Here is a 16,392-nt window from a genome sequence, read left to right on the forward strand (position 1 = left end):
CTATGCTAGTTTTGGTTGGTAAGTTCGCATGACTTTTATATAATGCTTGTCCATGGGCGTGCAAAATGTCATCCTCTTGACTTTCTCATTCATGCTATAGCGATTGCCTTGTTGATGCATCAAGACTGTACTTGGTTTGAAGTGGATGCCTATGTGAGCAATATAGGACAAATGTCTTGCTAACCAAGTTCGTAAGAAGGCTGTAAATAGCAAAGACATATTGACTTCATCTCAGCCTTTCGGCACCAAGGCTTGTCATGTGGCTTAATGAGTCGCGCTTTGGTCCAGAAGCAGGGGTCTGGAAATCGTCAGCTTCTAGGACCCCCGCCCCGATATGGGGGATGAGATACGATACGATGCGATGCGATGCGGTTCGATGTGCTGCCGGCCTACAACACGAGATGAGATACGATGTGAGGAGAGTTGAAACACAGTTGAAGCCATTTCATTGGACCGGTAGTGACCTGTTCAAAATTCCCGCCGAGGCTCCATGCGAATTTTCAGTGCGTGGCTGCCCAGACTTGTGTAGTCAAGATCGATAGTTGTTCGTTATCTTTATGACTGGTTATCCATCATCACCCGCTCCGAAAACACTAAGAGGGCATCGGGTAGCAAGCGAACAAGCTTTCCATCACATCGTATGATGAATCACGCCAGTTTGGGTCAAAGAAGGGGCAAACAAGCCTCAATTGACCCAAAACGGGCAAGTCATTCGTGCGCTTGGCTAAGCTTGTCTTCTTGTTAGCCAAAGCTGGCAAGGCTGAGACGACGACTCGGTACCAGAAGAATGATATGGGATATCTCGTCTCGCATCCGCGGAAGCGGTTATCGACTAAATTTGTAGACCAGTTCTTAGTTTGAGAACATCGCAACAATACGCTGACAGCAACATTGAGAATTCTGGTGCGGAATTTAGTCCGAAGCCCTTGACGCCAAAACATAAATGTAGAGCCGCCAAAAGGCCCAAGCCATGACTACTGTCAGGTGTCTTCAGTGGCGCACCCTAAGACCTCGGTTGAAAGTTGCTGCCAGCTCGGTTGGCAAACCCTCAAGTTATTGAATAAGTGGCGGTTGCTCGAGATTTATCTCGTTTATATGCTTTCGGATCAATCACGGACATAGCATAATCATCGATTGAACGGATAAGTATTCATGAGGCTGATGTCCAGATCGACTAAGGTCCTCTTTTGTCATTGGCCCCGGGGCCTGAACGAACAATAAGGTGTCACTGTAAATACTATATCGGCCAATAGCACATTCTTTGATATCAGGCGACTCGGTAGTGCCAAGTTTGAAAAAGACAATCGCCAGCATTGATGGAGTCGTTATCTGACCTAGTGTGGCCATAAGGATTTTGAATTTTCACCAATCAGAAGAGGCGGACTGTCTGGCCGAACCATGTCAAGACTGTCAGCATTATTACCGATCGATTCACCACAGCCGTAACGTACCTATTGAGCAAGCATTGTAGTTTCACAACAGAGCGCAACTATGGCTCACGCATAGGCAGATGAAGGCAGTTACAGTCAAACACTAAAGGCGTGCAGTTGTTTGTTCTCATGGCCAACTATAGTCCTCATATTATCGGCGGATAAGGCGCAATGGACACAGGCTTGCCACGGTGGTGGGCGAGGTCGGTACACACTATCAGTCTGGTTGCAGGCTCGACGTTTACCAAGACAGGAAGCTCAATGTGTCCCAAGGGTCTTGCTGCATGTTTGACACGCACGCTGAGCTAATGGCAGCAGCACTTCGATCGATCCATCCGCCTGTGGGCCCGATATAAGATTTGGCTCACTAGCTCACTGTATCCCCCCAAAACAAAATCAAGTCACAAAACATAGTCGGTGAATGGAAATGGATGCAGGAGGTGTCCGTGTTGTTGTTGACCCAAAGTGGTAGTAGTATTCGTGAGAAGAGCGTTGGCGTTACTATCAACTCCATCACGACCAAGAGGTGAAAAGGGGTGTGGAAACGCTGAAAGCGGTGTGGTGTGTTCGCGGGACGGGCAGGATCTCACTAGTGCACGGCGCCCTGGGATCAGACGATCGTGCTGTCGAGCCTGCCCCACATCTAGCCAGATCCCAGGGTTCCCGCCATTCCGTCCTGGTGTTGATGGACAAATGGATCCTTGTCCTTGTTTCTCCTGAGCTGTTCAATAAGAATTGCTGCTCCTTAGTCTTCTGCCTTCCTGTCAGCTGTTCAGTCGCTGTTTTTCAGGCTAAACGCGTCTATGCCTGCAAGATGTGTCGATGTACGTATACATCCTTCCCTCACCAGTGGCAAACTAGTCGCGAATTCTTTTGTGACAACTGAGTGTTCAATATGATGAGTTGTTGATGAGCCCTGACCGAGCGGGGACCTAGCACTCGGAAGAGCAAGCCCTCACCGATCGCTTCGGGCGCAACCCACCCTTGACATGAGAAGCAGCATAGACTGTCTACGATAGGATTTGTACGTTGAAGTTGTCAGTACCGTAGACATGTGTGTATGTTGGCAGTATCCCGGGGTCATGGTCTGGTCATTGGATCGCCCACCCCGTACAAAGCAGACTCAAGAACAAGAAATCGATCTACTGTTAAAGGTACAGTACTTCGTAAGTTGTCCGAAGAAGTATAGCCATGTCATTGTATCGCGACCCCGATCGGCTGGGGTTGGCTGAAATGCTGACCTTGCTTTGGGGCCGTATTACTGTATTCCTTCCTACCTGGATCTTCTTATGCTCAAAAGTGCTCGTAATGGAACGACAAAAACGACCGTGAGTGTAAATTAACAGGCCACTTACCAGTTGTAACAGCATGTGTGGCCACAACTACTATGAGGCTTCAATTTGTGAGGATGTTACGTCCTGTAATGAGACCTCGGCAGTTGATGGCCCTCGAAGGGACGAAGAGCAAAAAGTCCGCCAGTTCGCATGTACTGTCACATTAGGGATCGTGCGCTTGAACCATGAAGGCCTCATATGCTCGCTCCTAACACGAAGTGCCTATCCAAGCAAGGATGTGACCAATAACCCCCTTTGACGTGGTATCTCGGATCGAGTCTGAGGTTTGCAACATGGTGCAGGAGAAAAAACGATTACCAAACGACTCACTATGTGTTGTTGCTGCTAAGCTTGTCGACGTCTGAAGAAATGAATAAGACGAATGAGATGTCGAGAATAATAAACTTGCATCTAGCTGAGTCTTGACAAGCATTGTTTATGTGTTGCTTTTTCGAGCGTTGTGCATCATCGAGACCGTTGAATCGAGAAGCTGCAGGGCGGACGCATTTGGACCATGGGGTTGGGTGTGCGCGGTCAACATCCATGGTCGGGATGTGCCGTTAACCAAGCACCGGTGGGTGTTATTGGACATGTTTGCGTTAATTATGTACGGTGGGTAGGTGGCCGCCAACTGGATCTCACCAACACCCGTTACATTTTAGGCTCACTTGGTGACAGACTGTGCAATATATGCATCGGAGTGCGCATGTGGGTAGACTCTCGGCGAATATTACGCGAGAGCCTGTCTTGAAGATATGTCAGAGCAACCACTGAATGAGGAGCAATCACTGTGTTGAAGCACTGCACTGTATCTGTGGGGACAGATAGTAGGAGGGTGCGGACAGATAATAACGCAATGCTCCTCAGGCCGGGATGCTGTCGCATTGACGGTTGTTCTTGTTGAGGAATCATGGTGAATGAAAGATCGATTTGCGAAGATCCAAAGGAGGTCGGGCAAAGGCTGGGGCAAAGGTGGTGAAGCCGGGGGTTGAAACCATCAAACAGGGTGACAGCGCTTGCATGAGATCCATCGGTGATGAATCTCCAAAATGGCATTTTAGGTAGCCATGCCGGCAACCAGTTTTATCGTTTCCGATATTTGCGATGATCAGCGGCTGTTGAGCTGGCGCAGAAGTAAGGCCAGCCGGGGGTCATATTATTTGAATATTATGACCAAGCAGGAAACTGCTGCTTGTCTCCGAGTCCGAGTCCACGTCCAAGTCCAAGTCCAAGGCCACTCAGTGGGTGATTGTTGGATGCATCTCAACAGGCAGGCATTAATATTAGCAAATCATGTATCATCTGATGATCTGCACGTCGTAAAGGCGTTTGATTTTGTAGGAATTTTCCGAACACGATTTGCCAAGGGGTTTGAAATGGTGTTTGAGAAGGGTTATTGAGAAGCGATGGAAGGAAGGAGGTCCATGGACATCAGGTTGACCCTCTTTTTCTTTCCCTGACATCACTTTCAGGCAATGTATCAGTAGGCAGGCACGCGAACACTTCGGTTATGACCCACTGTGATAATTCGGAGTTCTTTCTCTTTGTCCCTTTTACTTCTTCTTGCGGCATAGACTTTTATTATTGAGGATACTTAGAAACAGATGAAGCTGTTGGGACTGACAGGGTGCTAATAGCGAAAAAAGACATGGAAACCCCAGCCTGTGACTGCTCCAGTTTTCTAACAAGATCCACCAGAACTTGAGGGTCAAGAGCAACCTTGGTGACCACCTGCCTCTGCCGCTCTAGAGAACTGCTGCATAAACATAAACAGTCTGGGATTTGTTTTTGCATCAAGTGCGAATCATCAAGACGTTTAAATGGCGTGTTCACCGAGGGGAATGCTTGATAGGTGATCAATTATAATGCACCTGTATCATCTATAAACCCTGTGTTCAGTAAATTAGAGGTACGTAGTGCCCTGAGAGGATAACGATGCGCTCATTTATAAGTTAGCATGAGCAGAGCAAATTTTGTAGATCTGTATTTCCAGGGGTCAAGAGAGGAGCACACATAACCTTGTTACAGTGGAATTTACTGATTTGACCAACGGCCAAGCATCAGCATACAGGGCTCGACTTTACGCAGCACATGAAAGGACAGTAGGTAGGATTGTGTGCCATTTTCATCATCTCATGCATTGTCTTTTAATCCTCTGCTTGCCCCGTCTTTTGCTAGCCCAACTCCACATGAACAATCTCACTTGAAAGGCGATCCCGAATGTCCATGCGCTCCTTACTACGTCAGAATATTCCTTTTTAAAAGCAGGAAACTCTATCATGTATGCTTTTCTTATCAAGAGATATTGCTAGTTGGTAGGATTCAAACACAGTTCGTCCGCCCTGCATTCAATGCTCACCATGTGTTCCATTCCTAGTACAGTCCTCATTCGACTCAAATTTGCTTGTCCTCTTCTGAGGCCCCCCATTGAACGACAGTATATATCCACATTGTAAGTGAAACACATCGCTATTGGATACCAGTGGTTGATAAAACGCTCCGGAAAATACAATCCAACCCGAACAGAGACCACAATGGCTCCAGTACGATAGGTAACCTAAATGGTAGCCTGCAGGGAACGATGCAACATGGTTGGAGTCATCCATTCGATCTAGTTTTCTCTTGGTGTCAGACTTGCGGGCGGACCTGGAAACGACGGGAAATAGATCAATGCTGGTCGGTCGGTAGGGATAAAGGATAACATCGGTCGATACGATATAGTACTTTGGGGTATTGTGGATCGAAGTACCTGGATCTTGCAGCGCAGCCCAGGTCATGACCGACATGTGTGTAATCTGTACGTAGCTGTAGGGAAGAAGCCAGCTGAGACGGGCGCATCTGATCTGTCTGATGCAGTGTGCGGAAACCCGCCCGTCTCTCACTCCATATGCCACCATCATTGGAGCAAAGCGCGGACTTGTACACTGCGAGTCTCAAAGCTATCGTTCTTGTCGTTAGACGCTGATGAAACCCCAATCCCTGATGGGAGACTGCACCACCGCTTAGGATCACGGATATGTAGGGATCCACGAATGTCTGATGAGTTGGCCGTGTAACCGTGAAAGCTGATATGCAAATATCGCACTCAACTCGATCAGTCGTGCACCCCCTTTCCTTTGCTCAGTGCACCTCACACATTCATTCATTCATTACATACATGCTGACGATGCAATGTACGGTTTGGGTACAGCCCAGATGCAAGCAATTGCAAGACAGAGGCAACGAGCCGGGAGGCGTTATCGCGGAGGCTGAGTGGCTACGTTATTATTACCTGTTGGTGGTCAAGGAGCAAGCTTGACTACATGTCTGGGTAGGTATGAACTACATTGCATGTAGACAAGTCCAAGTACCGTGTAATAAGTTTCATAGTGCGATCGATATCAGGCCACCTCGCAAGCCCTCGTCGCAGTCGAAGGATGTTCTAGGCTTCTGGTCTGGCACGCCCTGACCCTAAGATCTTCCAGTCCGGGCCATTAAAGCCTAACCCGATGGTCGCTGTTTAGTGTGTGTGATGAGCTTGCCGGGGAAGGCTTAGCTCTGGCAAGAGACACACGACTTGAGGCTGATGGTGGGCGAGGGCTTACTGTCAATGGTTCCGGTTGGTCTCTCGCTCCAGCCGTACGCTACGCCGCATCGTGGAGATCTCATGATCGTGTCCGCTGGGATTCTGTCCTCCAGCGTTCGAGATCTGACCCCTGACGACATTGGACGTTTCTGCCGTCTGTGTCACAGCATCTTTCAGCGTCCATGTACGGTAATCGGGCCTAGTAAGCCCTGCACCAATAGACAACAGGCAGTTGCTTGACATTTAACATTGGTAATTGGCTGACCACCCCATCATGTAGCATTCTCAATCCCAATCCTAGCGCACTGAATCGACGATTAATATCTCCAACGTTAGATCCCGACCGTTGGAACTTTTTTTCCTGTTGGTTTTGACGGCACGGATTCGAAGCGAAGGAGGGCTATGTAACTGCATTCGGGATGGTTTGAGCTGGGCCAGGCTGGACTAGGCTGTGTCAACAGGTTTCTAATTATTGAACAATATCCAAGGTCCAAACGTTCTGCCTTTACAGGACGACATACGGGTTTCTTTTTCCTGAGGGTCCCCTGTTTCCACTTGTGCCTCCCATCTATTCCCGAACCTGACTCGATATTAAACAGGGGTTGTCGATAGCCTCGGCTTAGATTGTTACTTGAGCAAAACAATCCGAATCAGCCGTGGACTTGCGAGGTGCAGAACCGAACAACAAGGTAAATCAAATTGACAATTGAAGAAGCAAACATAAAACAACGTTGAAGGAATACTTGTGGGGCTATGCAACTGCTTAATAAACGAGGAGACGACTACTGATGACAGCTTCGTACACTACAGACAACACAGCACAGCGGAAGTACAAAGTCATCACTTGTCACATCACATGAGATGAGATGAGATGAGATGAGAAGAGAGGATACTTCATATCTAGCTCCATGTACATGTCCTTTGGACCGGTGCAACAGCTCAGTCAAGCCGAGTAATTCTCGTTTGCGCACAAGATCAGGCCAAACTCATGCAGCTGGCAAGCAAAACGAATGTCAAGATCCGATGCTTGTCATTTAGATCGCCCATCTCTGACCCGAATCCGATTTCGAGGAAATCTCTCTTGCTCTATTCGCTGTATCTGGGGCTGACATGCATTGTGTGTGGGTTTAGCATCGGGGATACGCTATATGTAGGTACGTACATACATACATACCTGGGTACAGATATACCTTAGTACATTAGGCGAAGAGCACACATGTGAACAAGCAGTGTTTGCACATCGGGGGCAGACCACGATTGACAGATGAGAAATAGGACAGGCACTACTTGACAAGGTTCTTTTGCTATTTGCTTTTTTGTATCCTGGTTAAGACCGAGTTGGCTTCGAGAGGTGGTGCTGAAAAACGTATGACCTGCATCCTCGATCAGCACATGGAGGAATCTGCCGAACCTGAAGAGTAAATGCCGACCAGATCAAGGTACAGAGATACCGCAGCAAAAGCAACTAACGAACTAAGTTAGTAAATCTAGAGGGGAAAGAAGAGAAGGAGGAAAAGAAAGAAGAAAAATCTTAGATCCTCCTGCAGGGAACCTCGCTTACCTAGCTTACATGGCGCCTCTTAATAATAGTTGCGGAGTGTTTAATGTTGATAGGCCATGGAACTAAGCCAGATGGGACATTTTAGGACCTGGCTACCGTCTACGATGGAATGGAAGCAAACTGGGGCTTCCTGGGCTTCCACCGGTACTGTACAGCATGCATGGCAAGTGCTAAGGTAAATAAGTGGAGACCCCACTTACTCAGGTCACTCACCGTGTGCTCTATTCCTACGGGCTGGATTAGATAGACCCTGACCTTGTAGGCACTAGAAGCATGCTAAATATTTCCATCCATCCGTAGGTCAGCCCGCGCCCGATCCAGGACAACAGACTTTTTTGTTCTGTCTCCATTTGGTTGCTAGATAGATTTCTTATCCCTGAAAAAAGTCCAATTTGATCGGGTAGAAACGTGATTGTTACGTACTTGCACAAGCACAAGGACGATTGCATTGGCAGAATTCTCCGACTTGTACTGTCCCCGTAATTGAACAACGTAACGTTGTGTGTCACTTCTTTCTCGAAGGAGACAGACGGGATACAGTAACCAGTTCAGTCCAGTCCAGTCCATGTCTCACCAAGGCACAATAATGGTTAGACAAAATCATGACCAAACGATACCTTTCCCAAGATCGACAGGTAATTAGTTCAAAAACAAACAAAACTCCTCTGCCACTGCATGGTCACACAACATCAAGTTGCACAGCATGACCGTTTTCGCTAGGGTTAAAGGCAAAGAACTGTCCAGGAAGGGAGAAGCCTTCATCAAAGCACGGAGCCCTGGTCCTTGTTAGCTAAGCTCATGTCATGACTTGACATGTCTCTCTCACTGGCGGCACAGCCGATGGATGTTCCATCCCAACCGACTGGAAACAGTAATTAATATCTTCAAACGAGATTCAAACAAAAGGCCAGATGAAGGAGATCCAGCCAGCAACCAGGGAGACCCATGCCACTACGAGAATCATCTGCTCTTCCATGTGACGCACCCTGACGGACAAGATTGCATCGAAAAACCCATCCACGTCTAGAAAATGCCGGTGCACCAGTCAGGGCTTCTAGCGTAAAACTGCAAGAGCTATTTGACACCCTATCCATGTTATTCTGAGACATGCACGTAGTAATTAATTTACTGGCTATGCGAACCACCCAACCTTATGCTGATCGTTAATGTCCCGATTACGAGATGAACTGTATCAGAACAGGAGAAGCACGTCGAAATGGAATCGTCGCCTATCGCAGTAGAATGTGAAAGATAGAGTGACCAAGGATGTGCATGCCCTTGCCTCCTTCATGCATCGTTCTGGAAGCCCAGTGGGAATGGGAAACCTTGTTCTAACAACTGAAATTGGGCGATTACACGCCAGGATAATGCTGGTGATGCCAAATCAATCGGACCACTGGGATAACACTGTAGATATTGTACTTGGCATACCGTGTATCGCTTCCTTCGACGCATGGGCCGACGAGGCCTTATTGTCAGCCAGGTGGTTTTCGCCATGTCAAACCCCAAGGGAGGAAGGTCGATCGATGGAAGCCATCACCAGATCATTCGCCCACAGCTCGAGCAATAACCTATCAACATCTGCTTTGGCTTGGCTTGGCTTGTTTCGCCGGCGAGATATCCATGTCATGGAACATCCTTGGCTGGTCAAAAACCATCTACGATTGACCATCGGCTAAAACAACCTAGACCAAGGAACCAAACAATTGACTGTCTTTACCCAACATACATTGACCAGTCAAACGAGACGTAACCTACTGGAACCCGTATAGCGCTACGTATCTTATCTACGCATCTTCATCTCATCTCATCTCATCTCATCTCATTTTTGGCTCGTCAGTATGAACAGAGTGGCGAACTTGTGCACCACACACGTCCATGGCGGCGCACTAAGCAAGGGCGTGTCTGATCTCGAGAGATTAGGTCCGCGGGTCATCTCTGCACTGCTGCCGATGTGAATGGACAACCCGCCAGCGCGGCGCCAGTCAACGATTTCGCGTGGTGGCTGATGAACCATCCCTGCGGGAAGGGAGCCGCGGGGGACCGTTCGAATTGGGTTTCTTACCCAGGGACCTGCGGGCCACACGTGCTGAAGCTCAAATAGAGTGTCAACTGCTAGGCAGCTCCAGAAAGCTAAGTACTTTATGGCAAGTTGAATGCCCGTCTGTACCTTCGCAGAGAGGTGGGCTTGTAACTGCTTGTAGCCTGGTCCTTGCCCACTGACGTACCTGGCTGCGGTGCCGCACATCCATCGGGACCGACCCAATCTGTATTCTGCATCTGGAAAGCAGCCCATCTCTCCTAAAACTCTTTGTTCGTTGTTGTGGCTCACAATAGGCAAGCCATTTGTGGTCAGGATGTTCATCTTGATCCGTGGGTTTGCTCAACGTAATAAGTGCCGGATCCTGATTTCTGGAGTTTTATTAGCTCCAGCCTTGGAAACCTGTGTTCCCACCTCTTTTCGCGTCAATCTCATTCATCTCCCTTGTGAGCCGTCATAAGTAATGTTTCCCGTCATTTTGCCCCTATTCGCCTTGAGCTAGCATGCACTCCTGGCCCTCATGCCCTCTGTTCCATTACAGGGGACAAGCTAGACAAGCGATGCAACTGCACTGTTCAATACCTACAGAGACAGTCGACAGGGAACCCGACCTGTACCGGATCGAAATGCGACATGTCGATGAGAGACCATTTTGCTACCCAAATTGTTCATGTCCAACACCAGTGAGAAGTGCTGCAACGTCAACATCCAAAACCAACGATATTATATTGGAATACTGCCCCATGTTCCGCCCGGCCCTTACTACAACGTTAGCTCGACACTCATAAAGCACCCATCCACTGTGTTGCGCTTACCACCGCGTATCACTATGTACATGTGCTTGCCAACAACAACGGAACCGAGTTAAGGTGGCTCGTGCTCTTGCGGCAGCATCAGAAAAACCCGTCAGTTCCCAGTCAAGTATTGGGGGTGGTTCAGGGGTGCCTTTCGGGACGTACTACTTGTCGACTAGGTACTCAAGCCAGACCGCTGCTGACCCCATGGAGCAGGGCCCCCCAGAAGTCGTACCATTTTCCAAAAGTTGAGATTGGAGATCTCCAAAGCCTAACCGCTACTGAGCCAGACCATCGTCATGCCCCAGCCATTGGTGCAGAACATGACAAGGTCGGTGTTTGAAGCAACGGTAGTGAAGAGTGCATCATTGTCTCGCTTTTTCTCCGGCTTCTCCTCCTCTAGTATTTTTCTGGCACCAAAATACCTAGGGAGGAATGTTAGGGTAAAAGACTGCGGATACGCATCAGGTTCCAAGGCATGCTTTTACACTAATGACGAATAGCATAGAGATGCGCGTCCCCTAAGATCTTGCTTGCCAGAGATGAGATGCCACAGCCCTAGAGCAACATGGGGTTCTCAGTCTTTTCCCCTGGTCAACCTCAAGGCCACTCATCCTTGTTTGCTCCCAGATGGCCCACCCATCCATGATCGATTTTCTTCGGATCCCTACCGTCCCCCTTCTCCACTTATACCGTATCGTAGACCGTCCTGCAGTCGTGTCCCCTAGCCAGTGGGAGCGAACCTTGAAATCCTTGTAGCACGGGCGGTATCTCTATCCGTGACCGTTTCCCCCAGGCGTCGCGACCTAACGCCGTATGGACGGGGTCAAGAATACTTGCTAAAAGTCGCGCTTGCTGATTGACTTGTCTGTGACGTTGGATGTCTCGTAAAGGTTATCGTTTTTGGGATAAGATTGCCAGTATCCGACCCTTCAAACAGTTCTTTATCAGAAGGCTTTGTGTGTTCGACGGTAAAAGGGCATCGATCAATTCATGAGGAATATTGCTGACTCGATAAATGGAACTATAGTCGCGTTAGACTGATTAATCTGGATGGATCACTGACAAACAACCGCGTCGGTGGTTCAGCATGTACCGGACGATCCTTTTGTTAGTGTCCACGCTGGAGGTTGCGCTTTTTCAACATGCCTATGCTTTGCTTCAATAGGTGTTGAAACAAAGAGACGTTGAAGAGGACTGCATTGGTAGGTACTTACCAAGACAGTTAGATACTGGTTGTAGGTTATTATGACTTGTTTGCTTGTCTGTCTGTCTGCTACAGTATCTCGATAGCATGCACGTATGTATGTGTATTAATTAGTGGGCATAATAGAAAGGACGACTAATTGAGGTGTTGATCTCACATCTGGTTCCTCGTAGCGTGATGCACTGTAACTCAGTTGGTGATTTTTAGGTGGTTGTACTGCTTGGGTTGCTTCTGTCACATCGCAGGTCCTTCCGTTCTAACTATACCTTGATTCACCTTGCTTTGCCTTGCCTACCTACCAGGCCTGCCTCGTAGCTTGTAACTGCGCAATATTCCTTCCTTCCTCTTTCCGCTGCCCTTCTCTTCTGTTCTCTCCCTCTTTCTATCTGTCTTTCTCGCACCTCCACATTTCCGCAGCAACAAAGAGATAACCGACTTCTTTCCCCTGACCTCGATCTTCGAATCTCTCTCTCATCTTTCAACCTTTTTATTTATCCACCTTGGTCGATTTGTCCCGTACCTTCCTTTCAGTGACCCCCCGCGCTGACTCAAGCGCCTGCAGAGACACCGCCGTCCGCAGCAGCAGCAGGATTTGTCCTTGCCCGCCATTCTAGTGGCCGCGCTGCCCGGCTCCGTGTCTGTGTGCAATACGTTATAATTGCACTATCCCTTGCTGGTCAACCCATCCCAGTCTAGTCTTTACTCGACTAGAATCCTGCGCAACTTGTGAGAGACCAGAGAGAAGGAGAGGGAAACAGCAAAGTGATCACCAAAAGTCAATTCGAAATACCGACGTCGTCAATCAACAATAGCGCCAGCACTCGAGTCATCGTCGGTACAGGTTCTGGTCAACCGACCTTGTAACATTCCGACCCTCAGCTTCGCGCCGCGCGCGCCAGGTGTTGTCCACGTCTTGCCGAGCAAATCCCTCCACCACCAAAGGCATCATCTACCTCAGGATTTCCAGCAGTCACATTTGCTAGCTCCGACTTTGTTGCCGACAGGTGCAATCCAGTGCCGCGATTCTGAGCTCCACCCGCCCGATTCTTTCGTTGGCTGCTCTGAGCTGTCTTGGGCTAACCTACGTGCTACGTCCCCAGACCCCGGGCATTGGACCAATTCCGCGGCAGTCGCTCGCCTGTTGAGTTTGCGCTACTCTTCACACTTGCCTTGTGTCCCAAAAGACGAACAGCAGCAATTGATCGATCAATCAATCAAACTGGTTCTTCCATCTTGAGAGTTCTTGGTATTTGGCGCTCTGTCAGCAGCCAGCCTTCGAATAACCCAACCCAAGCAAGCCCCAGTCTTGCGGCCCCTGTGTGTCCGCCAGAACAAATCCAATCCCGACCAGGACAGGACCTAAGTAGGCGGAACCCCCCTGCCACTGTCCCGCTCAGCGCCACCACGAGGGACCTTGTCGCTTGTCCATCGCACGCCAGATCTACTCACCCCCCCTGACCTGGTCTGGTCTAGTATTATTTGTTTCTTTTCTTCTTCGCTTCTGTTCATTTCGCCTCATCGGTCCCCCCTCCCCGTTTTGACACCCCATTGCCAATCCTCACCTGAGCCCATTGTCACATCTGTTATCCTAGTCCCGTGTCGACCCCATTCCTAGCTTTTTTACTTCCCCTAGCACCAGCAGCTCGTTCTTTACCACCCCCTCCCCGTTATTCAGTGCTACTGTTTTCTTTCGCCCATCAAACCACCCCCCAGCCGGATCTAGCCAGGTCAGATGCATCTACGGCCTTAAAACTGTCCCAAGTCATTGTTAGTAATTACCAGATCCGCTATGGAAGCGGCTGACTCTGGAGCCAGGCAAAGGTCCGTTTGAATCCCAACTTCAATATTATATTTCTGTCTGCCCCTCCCATATTAACTAACACCTTTTTTTTACTCTTACAGCCGTCACTCTGCTACCAATTCAGAACATCAACTCCACCGTCCATCTCAACCCGATCAGCCATATTCAGATCATCGTCGTCATCATTCCTACTCGCGGGATATTCTCGACAGGTCGTCATACCGAGAACCTCCCGCCATGGCAACGGCAACGCTCATCGCTCCGTCAGCCCATTATCCAGCTCAACCGCCTTTCCCAAGCTATTCTCAATCGAACTCGGGTGCCGCCAGCATATCCAACATGATTTCTTCCGTTGAACCTCGAAAACAAGCAGACGATCAAGAGCCGCCAAACCGTCAATCGCTTCCGTCTATCTCGGAAGTCATTCAGGGCACCAAGCCTGGACCATATCCTGTCGCACACGCACCTGGTCTCCAGTCTACCCCGACTCTGCCATCGCCCTTTGCCCCGGCTCCTCGATCTTTCCCCGAAACTGAGAAACGTTCCTCTCCTCAGCCTCTTCACCCGACCTCAGCTTTTCCTCGACAAGATGGCCTGCCTGCGTTCTCGGACTCACCCCGCCCACACTTCAGCAGTCGTCCATCACTTCCTCCCGTCTCTGATCGTCGTCAGAGCCCTCCGATCAAGCCTGATCTGCCTCCCCAGCATCACCACCTCGAGCAAAAGCATCCGGAACCTCATCACCCTCTGAATGGCGTCTATTCGCATCCTCCGCCGCCACCGCCTCCTCCGGCCCCTGTCGCATACCAGCCTGGTCAATTGCCTCCTGGGCAGATGCCTCTCCCTGCGTATCCTATTTCCCCAAGACACGCAATGCCACCGCCCGCCTCTGGGCCATACGACCCCCGAGCACCTCCACCACACGCAGAGGAGTCTGAATATGCTCGAGCTAGGTATGAAGCTACAGTTGACAGGCACTTTGAGAGCTGGAGCTATCAAGACTCGTTGAGCCGAGTGAGTACTTATCCACTTTGAACCAATGCTGGTCATTACTGACTTTGTCTAGATTGGCTCGTCATCTCGTACCATCTTCAATTTTGCCGAAGCGTATAGCAGAATCGCTCAAGAGCAGCACGGCGCTCACCCTATTCCAGCTCGACTACCTACAGAACGCGAAGTCAGCGATATGCTTAGTAACATTGAACTTGTCAAACGCTCTTTGGAACAAGTGCGAGACCTGGTACAAACCTCAATTCAGAACGAGCGAGCTCGAGAAGGAGCCAAGATGAAGGGTCCTTACGAGGAAGAACACGATGTTAACATGTATGGCGATGGAATGAAGCCACAATACGGCATTACAGAAGTTAAAAAGAGACGAGGAGTAAGTCAGATTGATCCAAAACGCGATATAACAGAAGCTGACAAAATGCAGCGCGCTGCTCCCCCAGGAAGATGCCATAGCTGCAACCGAATCGATACTCCGGAATGGCGACGTGGACCCGACGGCGCCAGGACACTGTGCAACGCATGTGGACTGCATTACGCCAAGCTTGAGAGAAAACGGCAACTTGAGGCAAGATCTATCCGTCCCAAACCTGAAGAGGCCCACCGACAATGAGCCACGTCACATGCTGGAGATATCGACAAGAGATAATTCGAATACGACATGGGGCTGCTCCTAGCCAATGGCAGACATACTCACACTCGACGGATACATATACGCAACATTTTACGTTTAATAATACCCATATTTCGGAGCGACGACTTTGCGTCGTTCTTTGTATATACGTTTTTACAACTCGGATACATCAGGCTTCTCAGCAAGGATTCGCGGCATATCAGGCGTTTGTCTTATTATACACACCCCAACCAACGATGTTAGTGGGTGTGGTCTTGGGAAGTTTTTTACGGAGGGAGAGATGAAGTTTGAATTTCTAGACAAAAGAGTTTTCATGGGCCACACAAACGGTGGAGAAGTCTTTAGGATGATAGGGGGCGTAGCGCAGAGCAATCATGGTAGAACTTACCAAATTGAGGTGTTGGTTATGGTCAATGGAAGGAAATGCTATTTACACGGGATTGACAATCGAGAAGAAAATCACTACAGAATTATGGCATGTACCCCAAGATGGATAGTCTTGGCACGAAGCGAAGCAAATTGAAGGGTTCAAAGAAGTGGTTTCGTTTGAAGCGATGCAAACTCAGACAGGAGATTCGGCAATAACGACTTTTGAGATTAGTGACGGCTGAAGAAATCACAAAGTGACTGACCATATCAAGACTGGATAATCACTCACTCATGCCTACATGCATCCGCACATACATGCACCCTTGAACGTCCCTGCAGAACTAGCGACAAGTGTGTGGCATGCGGTCCGATGCCGAGACGATGGTTGCTGAGACAAAGAGTCCGAGCCCAGATGTGACATGTTGAGATTTAGATGTTTGCCACTTGGGCATCGACAGAGAGCCTATTAAAGGATTTGGGAGTGTTGATTGGCCACTCGAGAAATGCAAGGTCAATCAATAACCTTGCCGTGCAAGAAGGCTGATATGATCTACAGTACAGTCACAGTGTACATATATATGTACGTACATAGTATCGATCTATGTTGCATTGGCAATGTATTTCAATGTACATATAAGTATATCTGTATAG

At 48.9% G+C, this 16,392-nt stretch overlaps 3 protein-coding genes across 3 annotated transcripts; 1 reads left to right on the forward strand and 2 right to left on the reverse strand.

Moving 5' to 3' along the window:
* Positions 1-432: 432 nt before the first annotated feature.
* EDB82DRAFT_22390 (uncharacterized protein) lies at positions 433-1,025 on the reverse strand. Its single transcript, XM_065607255.1, has 2 exons — positions 781-1,025; positions 433-729 (listed from the first exon to the last, which is right to left on the reverse strand). The coding sequence occupies exons 1-2, from the start codon at positions 939-941 to the stop codon at positions 594-596; spliced, it is 297 nt and encodes a 98-aa protein (XP_065465399.1). The 5' UTR covers positions 942-1,025; the 3' UTR covers positions 433-593.
* A 1,422-nt stretch (positions 1,026-2,447) lies between these two features.
* Positions 2,448-2,886, reverse strand: EDB82DRAFT_22437 (uncharacterized protein). Its single transcript, XM_065607256.1, has one exon. The coding sequence runs from the start codon at positions 2,798-2,800 to the stop codon at positions 2,579-2,581; it is 222 nt and encodes a 73-aa protein (XP_065465400.1). The 5' UTR covers positions 2,801-2,886; the 3' UTR covers positions 2,448-2,578.
* Positions 2,887-13,721: 10,835 nt separating this feature from the next.
* EDB82DRAFT_470369 (uncharacterized protein) lies at positions 13,722-15,351 on the forward strand (the record flags this gene model as incomplete). The annotated part of the gene is made up of 4 exons (XM_025731595.1): positions 13,722-13,753; positions 13,835-14,747; positions 14,800-15,114; positions 15,166-15,351. 4 exons carry the CDS (start codon positions 13,722-13,724, stop codon positions 15,349-15,351), a joined length of 1,446 nt encoding a protein of 481 aa, XP_025590605.1.
* Positions 15,352-16,392: the final 1,041 nt, after the last annotated feature.

Source organism: Fusarium venenatum (assembly GCF_020744135.1).
Source record: "Fusarium venenatum strain MPI-CAGE-CH-0201 chromosome Unknown EDB82scaffold_1, whole genome shotgun sequence".
In the NCBI taxonomy this organism is placed as follows: domain Eukaryota; kingdom Fungi; phylum Ascomycota; class Sordariomycetes; order Hypocreales; family Nectriaceae; genus Fusarium; species Fusarium venenatum.

Coding starts and splice junctions, on each gene's coding strand:
- EDB82DRAFT_22390 (XM_065607255.1), bottom strand. CDS start 941: ATGTTTTGGCGTCAAGGGCTTCGGACTAAATTCCGCACCAGAATTCTC. Junction 730..780: donor TATCCCATATCATTCTTCTG/GTACCGAGTCGT, acceptor CAAGAAGACAAG/CTTAGCCAAGCGCACGAATG.
- EDB82DRAFT_22437 (XM_065607256.1), bottom strand. CDS start 2,800: ATGCTGTTACAACTGGTAAGTGGCCTGTTAATTTACACTCACGGTCGT.